Source organism: Egretta garzetta, unplaced genomic scaffold (genome assembly GCF_000687185.1).
Source record: "Egretta garzetta isolate BGI_Z169 unplaced genomic scaffold, ASM68718v1 scaffold56, whole genome shotgun sequence".
NCBI classification, from domain to species: Eukaryota; Metazoa; Chordata; class Aves; order Pelecaniformes; family Ardeidae; genus Egretta; species Egretta garzetta.
In genome coordinates, this window is record NW_009260182.1 from 9349119 (window position 1) to 9365192 (window position 16074).

The 16074-nt window shown below is 40.5% G+C and overlaps 1 protein-coding gene across 1 annotated transcript in view; it reads left to right on the forward strand.

The window, feature by feature from the left end:
* WDFY4 (WDFY family member 4) overlaps positions 1–16074 on the forward strand; it is a 153321-nt gene that overhangs the window by 5850 nt on the left and 131397 nt on the right. Inside the window, exons 3-8 of the mRNA XM_035897359.1 lie at positions 4962–5232; positions 10127–10241; positions 10849–10952; positions 12372–12518; positions 12907–13096; positions 14238–14427. Of these exons, the coding sequence (XP_035753252.1) occupies positions 4975–5232; positions 10127–10241; positions 10849–10952; positions 12372–12518; positions 12907–13096; positions 14238–14427 (1004 nt within the window). The 5' untranslated portion in view covers positions 4962–4974. The remainder of the gene's footprint in view (positions 1–4961; positions 5233–10126; positions 10242–10848; positions 10953–12371; positions 12519–12906; positions 13097–14237; positions 14428–16074) is intronic.

Here is a 16074-nt window from a genome sequence, read left to right on the forward strand (position 1 = left end):
CTTCAAACAAAAATAAAGAGAAAATGCAGTTAAGTGTTTGAAACTGAATTAATGATTTATGAGGCTGTACTGCAGAAATGTTTTGTCCAACTTAGATGTACTCAAAAAGTAAAAATATGCTTGGACAAATGAAGTCCTAGTGTAAATGAATGCAATTCCTTTAGCAGAAATAGTGTCACACCTTCTTGGAACAAACTGAAATAATATTTATGTTGCTGAAAAAGCAGGGGCCGTGTCCTACTGAAATGGGACTTGTTCTTGAACAGTATTCAACCTTCTCTAAGCTGACAAGTGTTTTAAAACTCCTCTGTTAATTGTATTTTGTCAACTATTTGTATTTTAAGGTACCAGCCAGGTTAGGCTCCTATTGTATAAAGCATTATGGCAGAACTTAGGAAGAGAGAACCTACAATTAAATGGACCTGGCAAGGATGGGTAGGATATTGAATTTTGCAACTTATTTTAATTCATAGCAGTCCTTGTGTTGAAGAAGATAGAGTGATATCAAAGTGTAAATTTTTGTGGTGGTGTCTTTAGGTTTGCCTCGTGAAATATGTCAAAAATGATCACTAGACATAGGACAGCTAGGTGTAGATAATTTAAGGAAGGCAGAGGGAGCTCAGGGAGGAAGAACTGAGGTCATTAGGAGGGACAGAGGTAAGAGAGTAGTAAATTAACAGCGTCTGGCACAGTGTTAGTTCTGAGGTACTGTCATTTCCTGTGAGCACAGAGTGGCGTGAGCCACAGAGGGAGTTTGTGATTGAATTGGGAAAGGACTAGAAAATGTGGGATAAGATATTTGTAGGATAAACATAACAGGCTCTACTGCTTGGGTCTGTTATGGCATCAGACATCTTCCCTGAGCAGGTAGTGGAATCCCAGTTTTTAGCATTTAAAATGATTGACTGGCATGACTGTTTAATGAATGGATTTATCTTGGCTGCCAAGAAAAGGAACAGGGTATAAAGAGGTACCACACAGTGGATTTTTGGGGCGCTGTAAGCAGTGTATTTCCGATAGTCACCACAGAATCCTGGGTTTCAGTAGTCAAGGAAAGGCTATTAGGAGAAGGAATATTTAAAGTAAGTAGTCCTAGTACTAGGGGTCTGATGTCTAGTTTAATACGCCTCTTGTCATCTGGACAGTTGGAGTAAATAAGGAGGGAAATTGTAGACCTCATTTTGCTTTCATGTACTTTTGGAGATTAAAGTTTTCTATGTACACTCAACTATCTGACATTTTTTGCAGCTACTTACCATAAAAAGTGGATCAAACTCTGAAATTTGGTATGAGACTTGATTATGTTTTGGTCAACCATCTCGCCGTGAGACCCTTCTATGATAACAAATGATTTTTAAATGTATAAGTAAACTTCCTGGTATTTGTGCAAACTGGGATTTTGTAGCTGTATGGGATCATTCATTGGACTGCTGGTGGAGTTAATCCCAGATAAATATAATTAAAATGTCATTTAAAAAATCATGCTTGTTCAGGCAGTAAGCTTTTAGTATCAGTGTTCTGCTTGTATTTCTGCCAGCTTTGGTCAAGTCTTTCTTCCCTTTTGTCTTAAAGTCTGTAAAGGCGTAGTCACATTGCAGTGTGATTTCTCAAAAGCTTCATTTAGAACAAAAGGGAAAATACATGAGTAAGTTCCACTTCCTCTCTGTTACCTGAGACTAGTTTCTGAACAAGATCGTCAGGTTTATTTGATATATTTTCACTTTCATGTCTTTTAAAATCTTTATTATTTAGACTTAACTTTTTGTATCATTGTGATTATCAGAACTGAAATAAGCCATTAATTTACACTGAGGATCAGGACAAATGGTGGGATGTAGAAGAGAGCAAACATATAAGACCTTTTCAAAATACCTAAGCTATCCTTAATACTGAAGATACTTGAATGTTGGGCCCTGTGATACCGTGATTGGTGCAGAAGAATGGTTTTCTTCCAAGGGGAATAGAAAATGCAAAGAATTTAGAAGTCTGAATGAAATTGTAGACGCAAGAAAAGGTTATGAGGAGAAGGGATATTTAAAGCAGATAGTGCAAGTGGAGACAACAGACATGCTAGAGGACTGATATTTAGTCTAATATGCCTCTTGTAGTCTTGACTCTTGTGGTAAATAAGGAGGCAAATCATAATCCGCATTTTGCTTTCATGTACTTCTGGAGATTTGGATCTGGAAATTTCCATTTACATTTCTCAAATGTATTACGTAGTCTGTTACAATTAGGTCTTCATTAATGAAGTTGTGTGTGCATATCTGGTTTTAATAGTTTTTGTGGAGAAAGGGAGAATTCTTTCATTACATAAATTCATAGAGTGAGAATTTTTTGAGTGACCAGTCCTGCTTGCCTCGGCTACGCCACCAGCAAGGAAAGCCTTCTAAGTAAATTATGAATAGAAAGAGACAAAAATGGTAAACATGTTTGCAGTGCCATTCAGTGCAGCGCAGTTCAAGCAGTGCCACTGACTGGTCAGTCATTGATCTTCTGAGGCTGGTGTAAACACTTCATTTCACCTCTCCATGCCTCAGTTTCACCACCTGTAAAATGCCTCCATAAAGGATTTTGAGCTTCTCTATATAAATGACCAAGGTGAATGTAGGCACTTGTTACTTAGCATTGATTTAGGCTTAGCAGAGTAGCTCCCAAGGTGAGAGATTTCCCTTAAGAAGAGAATGGTGCCATTTGGGATGCAAGAGCAGCCTCACTGAAAAAGTAACTCTGAACTATGCTCACTGAAGCCCGTAGAACTGTACCCAGGCTTTCTCAACACACTGTACAGATTCATGATGACTCAAGTGGGCCAAAATCATATACCAGGGTTAAGTGTAACATATGACAAATGAAGCTCCCACTCAGTCATGAGGAACAGAGTCTTCCTGTTTACTCTGTGCAGACAGTCTTCATGCTTTTTCTGCTCACAGGGCTGTGTTGTCTTAACACAGATAATTAAGGAAAACAACAGCAGCAAAGCACAATGTTGCTGAGGTAGGAATCCAGACTGACATCCCTGGAGACTGATAAAAATTTCATAGCCCTCCATCTCCTACTGAAGGACAGAGTATGGCTGTTGTAGAATAAGTTGCCCTCTGCTGTAGTGTGAAGGATCAGCATTTACATACAAGCGTAGGTGTCTGCTGGGGCCATTAGCTTGCTGCAGGTGGTGTGGTGCACTGTGACAAGATAATGTCACCCTCTTCATCTCTGCAGTATGGAGCTACTTGCATGAGTGTGGAAGTGAAACTGGTTCATCTGGCTTAGAGTGGGCAGGATGCAAGCAGCGAGCAAGCTGCATAGCAAATGGACGGCGAAGAAAGAGAATCCCAAATGTAGTATTAGTGTTGGCTCATAATTTTAAACCAGGCTCGTAAGAGTCTTTTTTGAAATGTATTTTAAGGGGTGTATGTACTGATAGTACAGTTCCGACCTAGTTTTTTAGTTATATTTGCTTTTTGGCATTTTTATTGACAAGCTAGAAATGGTCCCCTGCAGAGAAGGGACTATTTCCTAGAAATGGACGTACATCGGTGTTTTTCTTTGAGGGGTTGTAATGATGTGTTAAAGATTCTTCTAGGCTCTTAAAAGACAATCTTTGTCTTTTAAGACAAATCCCAACAAGGATTCAACTTTGGAGGAAAAAGCCCTCTGGGAACTTCAGGCCCAGCAAGAGGCTTGTGGCTCGGGGCCTGCCTTTGCTGCTGTTGAAAAGATACTGTTGGCCCAGTGGCCCAGCCAGGAGAAGCTGATTCTTGCAGAGCATAACCGGAAAAAGTACAGAAACACCACCATTACAAGAAATACGCTGGATATTCTCTACATTAGTATTTACTTACTTGGTAAGTAAAGTGATGAGCTATGCTCATCTTGGTGACAACTCTCCAGTTTCCTGCCCACACTATGATAATTTGTGTGTCATATTTTGAGTAGTCAGACAGTGTCCTAGACATCAATAAGCACATGGCTGATTTTGATGGAAACTGGAGAAGCCTGATTTCTGTTGGTGTAAATGTTGTGATTATGTAGGCTCTCGGTAGCAGGGTAAGATCACAGAAGGCTATGGCAAAGGAGTGGAGTTGCTGTGGATTCAAGGCTGTGTCATTAACCTCCCAGAAGACTATGTATGAAAACAGGGCTGGAAAGTAGATGAGAGGACTTGGGGTTGAGATGAGGGTACCAGAAAGATTCCTTCTTGTAGTGCAAGATGGACTCCTTGTAGGTTCAGTTTGATGGAAATGAGGCTTCTAGAAGCACTGTGCTCCTACATTGAGGCATATCTATTTCAGTTTACAGGATCAGCAAACCAGGTAACGTTGTAGTGAAAACACATACCTCTTGTAGAGAGCTGTACATCTGCAGGATAGAAGAGCTGAATAATGCTGCCTGTTTTGGGCCACCACACGCATGTGGGGAATCCTTGGCTTTTCTACACAGCTCCTATTCCAGTCAGTGCTTCAACCCCACTCTAGGTGGGGGGTGCATGAGAGACGTGCAGCTTAGTTTAGCATCTATACTCAATGAAATGTGTAACCTGGCTCTTGGGTAGTGCTCTTCTGTTGCAGATCTGATGATGGTAATGGTTATGACTTGTTTCACAATTGGGGTGACTAAAGTATAGGGAGAGGATCTGGCTCAGTGGCAAAGCTGGGGCTGGAATCCAGATTTCCTGCATGGTTTACCATTTTGTCCTGCCAAAGCCCAGATGAGTTATATAGCACATGCACACGTGTCTCATGGGAGAGAGCTTGTTCATGTGATTGCAAGGTGGTAATGCTCTTGTCCAGGAATAGAGTGTTTTGCCATCAGAATTGGAAAAGAGTCAGTGGCTGCCAGCATTTCCATGCTTCTAAACTCCCCAACTCCAATAGTTAAAACTGCCAGTGCCTAGCTTCATGGGACAGTTGGCTGGAAAGAGATGGTGCTAACTGTAAATAACACAGTATCTTTAACTTCAGGTCTCATTTCAGCATGGACAAAGCAGCTGAACTCATGTGGCAGATGGAGGATTCACCTGGCAAAGCAGGACAGCAAGAGCAAAGCCCTGATGGAGACAAAACAGAAATGCCAGGACAGTCTGCACACGGCAAGGGCAAGCCACCCCAGAGCCATACCCTCCAGTGGGAGACTCTAGGCCGACAGTTTGTAGAGTATGAGCAAACGGCTCCATTCCTCATCCCAGAGGAGCAACAGAGAAGGCTGCTGGACTTTCTTCCCCTCTTCTTAAAGGTTTGTTCCCCTTGTTGCCTTTGGTGCAGATGCCAAGGATGTAAATTTGAATTTCTGTTGCTCTATCTGTTCTGTGGTCACCCTTACTGCAAGTGGAGTTAATTGGAGCAAGATCCCTTTGTCTAGGTGATGTTTACTTTTATTCCATTGGGAGCCTGGGGAAACAGTTTGTCCTCCTTTCATCTAACTAACCTACTATATTAGCAAGAGAAAAGTATATGGGGGAGCACTGCTTTACTTTCAGGAACGGCTAAATTGTTGATGAGACAGACATGTTTCAAAGTGAGTACTCTGTGAAGAGATTACTTCATGTCTGCCTCATCATCATTTTATTACTCGATGAGGGGTTGAGCACAGTTTCAGTCTGGGAAAATGTGGTTGTGGCATGCAGCCAGCTGGGGCAAATGCAGGGGTACAGTCTTAAGATGGTATTTTTGGGTTAATGACAGTGCTGTTGTCTAATTTTAGTACTTGAGACAGGAGTTGTATTATAGATGGGGAAACTGTGGCATGAGGAGAGGAAGGTCATACTGTGGGTGAGGAACACTGCTGAGAACTAGAACTTTTTAGTTAGCAGGCTGCCCTGCTCCCTGCCCTAGACCTTCCATCAGCCAGCAATTTCTGAGGTGGCCATATTGAAAGGTGAAACTGGAAGAACTCTGTAGTGAATGGGAGCCTTATAGGTTGGTTTTGTTTGCTAGAGTGTGTGAAATGTGCAGGGAACTCTGAGTGGACCATACAGCAACAGAATGGTAGAGCTTGATACTGAGAGGAGCAGAAAACCTGGCCTATCTTTAAGTGTGCTGTGGCTATTCTGTAGTACAGAAGAATTGTTTTTCTCTTGAACTACCTTGGGTATCTATGGGTATGGAATCTGTGTTTTTACAGTCTCTCACTATGTAAGTCTTTCAGAAAGGAAATAAAAACTTCTTTTTGGTGAACCCATATTTTTAATGCTGGTGTATTTCAGCCACCTGCACTTGTGAGTTTTCAGTGGTTTTGAGTGACCAAACTCAGATCCATCCATTCCGTACCTAGCTGAGCCAGTTTTCTAAAAAGAAGTTAGTGGGTAGGGGAGGAAAAAAAAAAGTTAATGACGTGGTCACTCTGTTTATATGGAAACATTATGGGACATAAAAAGTGATACTCTGTAGTGAGAGGGACATTTTGAACTGTGCATGCAGGGAAATCGCTGTGCTCAGGGCTATGAAATTTTTGGTGCCCATGACAGTAAAGGAGGAATAACTTCCAGATAGTTATAAACATTTCACTCAGCTGGATGCAGCATGAAGTTGTGAAGCTTGTAAGTCTTGCTGCAGAGCAGGACTTTGAAATCATTGTAGGTGCTGGTGTCAGTTAACAGCATTGAAACATGTCACCCATTGGTGTCAGTCAGTGTGATGGAAAAAACTGAGTCGCGAGTAGGATCTGATGGTGAAGAGTTTGCTGTGTTTGAGTATGAGCTTGCCCTGGTCCAAGACCATGCAGACAAAATGAAAAGAACGGTCTGAAAAAGCAGTGAGTGTATAGCCTCACTATACAGAATTTTGTATAGAGAATTTTGGCCTTGCATCATTGATTTAGGAGTAAATTGTGGAAGATCTGGCCCTTTGAGTCATCATGTCCCTCCCCATATGACTTTTACTCCCTTCATCTACCAGCATTCTACTTTGTGCTAAGCTGGCTTGGGGAAATGCATCTCACTTTGAGTTGTCCTTGTTATGAAGTTCTTATGGAAACTACCTCACTTCCTCCTGTTTAACAGGCGACTCTGCATAAGTCCTCTCCCTCCTTGGAGGATTTAATCTCTTGCTTTTTCCTTTCCTTGTTTGGTCACGCAGATGCCAGTGCATCTCTGGTTTTTTTTGTTTTAGAGTGCTTTGGCTCTTACTGAGTTGGCTGGAGAGAAAGGGTACTAACAAAGAAGCCACCTGGGATGTGGGGGCTCATTACTCACTGGTAGTCCTTGATGTAGAAGGAGAAGGTGTAGGAGGGAAATGTTAGCCATCTGCTTGCAACTCAGGCCTAGGCTGGAAGTCATTTTAATGTGCCCTCTGTATTTTCCCTCTTGGTGCCTCAGAAAGTATCAGAATGTACTATTACAAGGCTGGCCTTTGAGATAGCATCTTTCCATGAAGCATGGAATAGGAAGGACAGATGGCAATAGCATACACAGGGAACTTGTGGCAGAATTTTAAACATAGAAATAGGCTTAAGAGGAAGAAAGAAAATCAGATTACATTTATACCATATTATTTGAGTTTCCCCTGAAGGTGGACATCCTGGAATGGAGTCAGGTTGATATTCTTCTAGATACAGATCTTTTACAAGCTCAAAGATGGATATGGAATTGATTAGGTCTGTTCTTAAAGAAGAGCATATTCTAGAGGTTGGTGTCTGATCCACAGGAAGATCACCTGTAAAATCAAATCAGAACATTAGTGGTCTGGTCTGTAGTGAGATGGACTAGCTAACTTTTTGCACAATGGTCACATTGCTATGAACTTTTGATTACTGTTCTCTGCTGTATGTGATCTGAACTTCCAAAATTTATCCTGCTCTTTTTGTTAGCAGAATAGTGAGTATAACCAGCCTTTTCTGAAGTTTTCAGAGGGTGTTCCTCTTTGAGGCAGAGGGAAAGGAATCTATCACTGCTTTCTTCTGAAAAAGGTGTAGCTGAATGACAAATATTCTTAAGTGGCTGTGAGCTTCTTGTCATTGTGTTTGCCCAGCTTGCTTCTCTTCTTTACAGATCTTCCCTAACTTGTTCATCAGAAGTGGAGGAATCAGTGGACCTTGCTCCTGCAACTGAGGGTCTCTGAAAATCCTTTATGGTCAAAATCTGAAAAAAAAAAAATAGCTTGTTTTTTAAATATTGCTGATTGATTGAAAATTAATTGATAGGCACACTGCGTGATTTTAACTCTTTTGTAGTCCAGAAAAAAAGTTGGGTGCAGTTCCAGAGAGGCCAGCGCAGTAAAATGAAGCAAAAAGTAGGCGCTTGCCTGATTGCTGACAGACGACTGACACTTTGTGGGGAAAGAAATACCTTGTCCGCAAGCTGCCATCAGCAAAGAAAGAACAAGTAGTTGAAGGCAATGGTAGGGAAGGAAATAATGTTTGTAGAGGATCTTCTTTTAGAAAGAGTTGCACTGATTTCTTAGCAGCCAGTATTTGGGTTGTCTGCTCCAAATTATTTTAGAAGAGATGTCATTATTTTTGTTACCTCCCTGTCATTACCTGGCCTTACAGCTTGATTTTTCTGAGCTTTTGTAAAGAAAATTTTCAAGGTTGCTGGGGACAGGGGTGTCTCAGCTTGGTATTTAGAGGTGAATGCTGCACTATTGCTATATTGATGTGTGTAGCATCGGATGTTCCTATAAAAGTAATAGTACCTGATTCTTGGAGGCCAGTTGGGTGCAATAGTGGAGTATTTTTTTCATTGCTTTTGGATTTCCACCCCCACCCCCCCAAAGTCAAGGCTAAGAAACATTTGAGGTGGGATCTGTTTGTCAGACTTGGAGCAGGGAGCCGTCAACTCTTGCTGTTGTTCCTCTTGTTGGTTTTGAATTTGAATTGCTTGTCAGTTCTTGAACAAGTAATTTATAAATTGTTTATAAACTTGTCTATAAACTTGTTGTCCTTGGCTAACTATGCATTTAGGACTATGCCTTCCTATTTAGGGGTGCTTATTACAGCATAGGAAATGTTTAGAAATCCTGATCTGGTAAACATTTACCAGCATCATCTCAGCATTTTAGAAGTGTATCTTTTCCTGTATTAGCACTGATCTGTACTCATGATGTAAGCTGGCTTGTAATGTTGTAAATTCCTAGCTAGGCAGGGTTGTCACTCCAGGCCTGGCAGCCTACATCTTAACCTCATAGGTAGATGAGTTAGGCAACTCATATTGCTGCAAAATCACATCCAGTGCCTTTTTGGCTAGAATATTGCTGGTTTTTTCAGCTCCTTTCCCCATGTTTTCTTTTATTTCCTTTGTTTGCAACAAAGATTATTTCTGTCTGGCAAGAAATGCTGATTTTATGAGACTTACTTTCCTCCCAAAATAGAGTAGAATTGAAAGGCAGAAAATTTATGAATGTATTAAAAAAAAAAAAACAAACCAAAAAACCAAAAAAAACCCCCGCAACCCCAACCAAAAACAAAACCCCCAAAGGATTTTGCTTGTTCATTCTGTGATTTTTATAAATTTATTGACTTGAAAGAGAGTTCAGTTTCAGGTGAATCTCTGCCAGTATAGTGCTACCTGGGAGCAGTAGTCCTGTATTACCATGGTTTCGTTTTGACACAGCTGTTGCAAATGCTCCACAAGAGCAACAATTCCAATCCCATTTCAGTCGCTTAAGTAGCTGGGACTGTGTAATGACTTGTTGAACAGAGGAAATAAAATTTTTATTTTTAATTTCTATTCAGTTGAAAACTCAGGTTTTGTTTATGACTAGCTTTAGTTTTGGGGAGACCAGTTTTTGGAGAAGGATATGCTTTTACTGAAAAATTCTTGGACAACTGTAGCTGTAACCTCTTCAGGGTACAGGGTGTTTATGTCGTATTTCAAAAGAGACTAGCATGTTTTTTGATACAAATAATTAGTGACACAGGGGCTATGACAAACATTGTTTTGATTGTATTCAATGGAGAAAATAATGTAAATGCTCTCTAGTAGGTGCATTATGTGATTCAAAAGGTAGTTCCAGGTTGAATTCTGTATCTGTAGTGTCAGGCTCCTGCCTGTCTGGCAAATATTGCTTATTGGACTACACTGGCTGGGGAGGGAATTTTGCAGGGAAATGTTACCTTTATATTTATTAGTACTTCTCAGTCTACCAAAGGCATGTTGTATCAGAAAGACTTAACAGTTATACTTGGATTTCAGGCCTGGGAACAGTCTGCTGGAGTAATCATATTCCCCAACATTCAGCTGTTAGCCAGTGAGGTTTCCAAGCTTCTGACAAAAGAAATTAAGAGGAACCTCAATGGCAAACCTGCAGGTAATGATCTCACACCATATCCACTGGATCCACTTATTCTGAGAATGTGCTCTCATTGAGCTGTCCTCTATGCTTACGATGAGGGAAATAAAGGGGGAACAGGAAAATGTGAAGTGTAGCAAGCCAGATCTTTTAGTAGGTGTGAGCTAGCACTGGTTTTGGATGATTGCACTAAAGGCCAGAGCCTTGTATGCTGTGCTGACCCTGGTGTTGGAACTTTTGTAGCTGGAATTATATAATACCGCAGCTATGTAGTAAAGAGAGTAGGCTACATGCTATTCTGAAGAACTTTCTTTAATGCAAAATATACTGCTAGCCACACATGGCTTTCCTGGGTGGCTGTTGTACCTTCTCAGCATGGGTCAGCTGTCAGACTTTGTGAACTGAGTTGGTATTCCCAGTGAAGCTTGTCAGTTTGAAACATGTAGTTTACACAAACTGACCTGAGCCTGATGCTGGATCAAAACCCTTTTATGTCTCTCTGTTCATTTCAGTGGACTCTTGCTATGGTAATTTTGTTAAATTTGTCAGATCTCTTATGAAATGATCAATGCAGCATTTTCATCTTTCATTAAGGAATTAAAGTTTAATGTTTTTGTGGTAACAGAGGAAGCTCGTCTTGCTTTGGAGCAATTGCTACAACAGAAAGGGGAAGCAGAAGATGGCCGTTTGCTCCTGAAAACAGTGTATCTGCTCTCACAGACTGACTTGGTAAGAGAAGTGACTACAAAGAGGTGTTTTGTTTTGTTTTTCCTTTTTATTTCAGAGAAGTTGGGTAGCCACCCCAACAGTGGAACACTTAAGTCTCATAATGTTTGCATTATCCCCAATGCTTTGTGCTTCAGCAGGCCCACAGTATATAATCTGATAGAGGACACACCACCAGGTTTATAGTCCAGGCTTTTCTAAAAGAGGGAAGTAAGTGCTCTGTGCTTTCAGATACCCTTTCCATTTTGATCATCAGGCAGCTGTTTATTCTAGTGTTCTTCTGATTTATCTTTTTTTCATTGTGCATCATTGCTCTTCGACCTTTCTTTGTCACTTCAGCTTACCTATCAAAAAGGTGACTAGTAAGGATCTGTCTATCTGATAAAGCAGTGGTTGGATTTTCCACCCTGATAGCCTCTCACATTGAAGCATTTCACAAACTGCTTGTACAGTCATCCTGAATGCAGGCTGGCATCAGCAGTACAGCCTGCTGATGGGCGTCAGGGGTGTGTTTATTCCTGATGTTGAGATGAGCAGTTTGTCTCATACTTATTCAGAACACGAAAATAAAATCTTACTGTCAGCTTTGAGTGGACATGTTCTGTGTCATAAGGAGCTCTATAAAATTATGTCTAGTTAGTCACAGCATGAAGTCCATGATGAGGTTTGTTTTTCACAGATTTAAGCCATTGCTATTTTCTGTAGCATACACACTCACAGAACTTCATATCACAAACCTCACTCTTCTGTTTAATTTGCTGCTGATTTTTGTTTTGATTATTGTGTGCTAAGCAGGCACACTGGAACTTCTCTGTAAGTTGTACACAGCCGTAGTGAAGATGGGAAGAAACTAAGTGTTGAGAAACATTGTGGAGAAATATTGTCTCTTGTATTTATAAAAGCTATAATTAGAAGTATGCGTGCAGTTATTCAATATGTTCCCAAAGCAAGGGCATTATAGCTAAATTGCTGCTATGCTGGGTCAAGGAGGGAATGGAGAATTCATGCTTTTAACTTACTGGGCCTCTCTAGCTGCAGGGTGTCCTGTGAACTAATGATACAGGGGGCACTGTCTTGCCCCTGGACTTACTGCTATTTTAGCTGCTAGTTTGCAGGTTGTGTGCTTTATCAACTGTAGGTCTCCTTATGCAGGACATAGTAAGTATCCCTGTCAAAGCTGTAGTTCAGCTGGAGTGAGAAGTCCTGGGAACAGCTATGGCAACACATGGTCAGTGTGTTTACTTCCACCAAGAAGACTTGTACAGCCGTGCTATGATTGCCATGCTTGTGTGCCCTAGAGCACTTGTAAGGATAAAATACTCAAGTAGCTCTTTCATCTGCCAACTGACTACACTCTGTGTGGAAATACAAGGCAACTGTAGTCAGCTTCTGGAGGGGCTGATTTTTATTTTCCTTACTTAGAGAACTATGTGGAACATCATTGGATCTGGCCTTCCAGCTGCTCTGATGCAGTGCCTGTACCTTTTCTTTACTTTTCCTCTGAAGAAAACCAATGAAGATGGAGAGACAAGTGAGGATGATGCTCAAACTCAGGAAATGTTTGTTAAGGTGAGATGCGCCTCTGGGGGTTCATTTGCCCTGAGTACTCAGATGTTCACTTAGGCTTTTAGCTGGTGATTGATTCAAACTGCCAAAAAAAAGGAAACTTGGACTGAAACCCATTGAACAAGCATCAGGAGCAGTACAAAACAATCTGAGATGATACCACTATATATCTCTCATTTTTTTTGTTAATCAAAATAACATGGCTTTGTAAGTGGGGGAAAAAATTCATTGAGAATACCCTAGTGGTCATTTTAGTTGTTCATGTCACTGCATCCTTTCTCCTGGCATTAGTATCAAACTACAATTCCCTCCCCTCCCTCAATGGATTTTTCTTCATCTCCCAGAAATTTGTAGTGGTGTTTATTGTAGCTGATGTTTGTTTGCTTTTCAGATAATGCTTAACATGTACAGAGAGGAACAAGGTGTAGAGGAACTTCTGGCAGCTGATAAGCTTCAGTCATTAATTATAGCAACTGCTTCCCTCTGGGACCAGTGTAGCCACTCGTGGAAAGTACCTACAGGCCGTGTACTGAGAACAATTTCAAAGGCTCAGACCAAAAACAGCATTGTGTACCTACAAGGTTTGGTTTAGTAATTTGGCTTCTCCTTTCCTCATAGCTCCACTGAAAATGAATTCTCAAGAAGAGTCTCCCTGGGATAGATTTTTATCTCTGCCTCACCTGGTAGTCAGTCAACTGCAAAGCATGGGCTCTTGGCTTTCTAGACAGGAACTTTATTTAGTACTGATAGCAATCTGGAAACTGAATTTTTTTCAACACAAAAAATAAAATTACAGGCAAGAGCCAATCCCACTCAATCACACTAAGACAAGGACAAGATATATTATGGTTTTTTTAATTTGTGTGACTTGATGTGTGAGCCTAAGGCTCATGCACACTCTAAAGACAAGGTTGAGGGCATTGCCAGAGGAACAGCATCTTTTGGGACAACATCATGATTGGTTGAGTTACATCCTCTTTTGTTCCTAGGCTTTATTAGAGTAAGCTATTTTTTTTGTATTAAGGAGTACAAAGGCCATGAGATTCAATTTCTTCAAATGGAAAAAAGTTTTGTAAACCACATTTTACTGTCAGTACTCCTTGTCATGGAGTAACTGCATATAGGTATTTTTATTTTTTAAAATAAAAATTTGGCCTCCTGGGTGCCATTGAAAGACTCAGTAATAATAGTTCTAAGACTACTGAACTTTTTAGACATTTTGAAACTGTCCTGTAAGGATTGGCCATCAGATTAGACAAGAAAACTAGGCTTCATTGCTCAGAGCAAGATGTGTATACCCCATTACACATGCCTCATTGAGCAAAGAATTAATCTGTGAACTCTGCACAGAATGCATGATTGATTAGGTACAAGACAATTAAGTATGTCAGCCTCTACTTACCTTGTACTCAGACAGCTAGATTCACTGTGTATGAATTTTGGTGAGTGGGCGGGTTGAAAGTTTATGCTCTCAAGACTGGATCAGCTTCTAGGGGTTAAGCAAGGAAATACATGCGTACTTTAAAACCAGAAATGTAGCCTCTGAGATGAGTGTGATGTTTGTATATCCTCTTGTCTTTTCTGTCTAGAAAATGAGTTAACTGACTCCTATTTTACTGGGAAATAACTTTTCAAACTTGTTGTTCTGTTTTTATTAATAACTTTGAACTTGTTTGACTGTCAGTTCTTAAAAGCCTGCTTTTTTTTATTTTTTCCCCACAGCGGTGGACTGCATTAAAATAGCTGTTCAGAATCTCTTTAAACTGGCTGATACCCTACCTGCTTCTGATGTGTGTGAAGCTGCTAGTATTGTCTTGTGCTTCGTGAAAGATTCCTATCCTATATCATCAGCTTTATTAACAGAGTTTGAAAATAACGATGGCTATCAACTCCTGCTAAAAATTTTACTCAGGTAAGTAGAGAGGTTTTTAATGGGCTTCTAGAGGATGGTAAAACTTCATTTTCACAACTCATGGTGGTCTGTTTTAAAATCTGAATCATGCAGGTGATCCTATGTGCATGCAGAGCCAGTAATAAAGACCCTGATGTTTTATTTGCTGGTTTAGGAAGGAAAGCAGTACATAACTTCTACTGAAACCATAATGGAAGTTAACAGTGGGGGAAGTTAGTCTACAGGTGGGATAGGGATTTACTGAACACAAGACAAAGGTTCTTCAGCAATTAGTATTAGAGGGGATGTAGGTCAGAGACATTTGTCTCGGTTAAGGTGATCCAGGAATGCAGTCAGCTAGGGAGGGAAAGCTGATGTCCTTGCTGTGCAGAAAGCAAGCAAACAAAAAAACCCACCCAAAGTTATATCTGAAATGGTTACATTCTTCAGAACTGAGATGAATATAAACATATCAGGACAATTCCCCAGTAGTTACCCTAATCAAAAGTACAGAGTAGAATCTTTTACTCTCCTTGCATTGCCTATCCAGGCTCTGAGCTCACTGTGTCAAAACAGTACATTATACCACTTTCCCAGAAGCACTTAGGAGCTCTGAAGGGAGCATTTCCAGATCTTTTCAATCTGTTGTTTTCATTCTGGCTTTGCTTTTTCTTGCATTTCCTCAACATTTGCAAGAACTTTGGTCCCTGACCAGTACATTAGACTGAGGTGGGGGTACTTTTAATTTGGATCTAGAGGATTGTAATTTGAATCATGTATCAAAACATATCTGTAGGTGAGTGTGATTTCTGACGATTTTTGGATGGCACAAATTATTAACCTATAACTGGAAAAAGTTTTGTCTTTTTCTGGCAGTGTTTTCTTTAGTTACCATAGATTGTCTAGCTTTTCCTTACAAATAATCTGTCTTGAGATGTATATTTCTGATTAAATTCTCTCCGTATAAGGGCAGAAACACCTGATCTTTATCAGTAAGGGCTATCGCTGCCCCTGTCCTTTTTAACTGATGTAACTATGTTGGAAAGACAGAAATAGCATACAGGTGCTCGGGGCTTCAGATTAGTCTCCCTTCCCAGCATATACAGGCAGAAAGGGAAAGACAGAGAGCTGCTTTCCTGAATGTTTTGTGTGACCAGGTTTCCTCTTCTCTTATATTTGGAATTTGTTTTTCATGTAAAAAGAATCTTGCTGATCACGTTCTTTCCTGCCAAAACAGATACTAGCATTTGCCCTGGCCCTTTTTTTCCTTGTTTGGATTAAAACAGAATATATTTGTTTTGTTTTCTTCTGAGATTTTTCTAACTTCCAGTATCAGTCTATTGCTGTGCCACTAACCCATGTCCTGATGCTGCAGTTTTCCTGAAGAACTGCCCTCTAAGCAATACAGAATAGGATGACAGGATAAGCAGCTCTCTGCCCTTTGACAGACTCACTTCAGTCTAAACTATGGCAATCTGGGTTACAGTTCAAACTACTTCCTTACGTAGGGGAGACATGCCATCTCCATGTCCGATTCACAAAGCTCAGGCAATACAATATTTTTCCCTTCTGAAGGGCTGAAGTTTTTTTGTTATTTATCTCAGTTAGCAAGACCCTTACCTTGCTAAACATATGCCTACCTTTTAATGTGAAGCATCTGGTTTAACT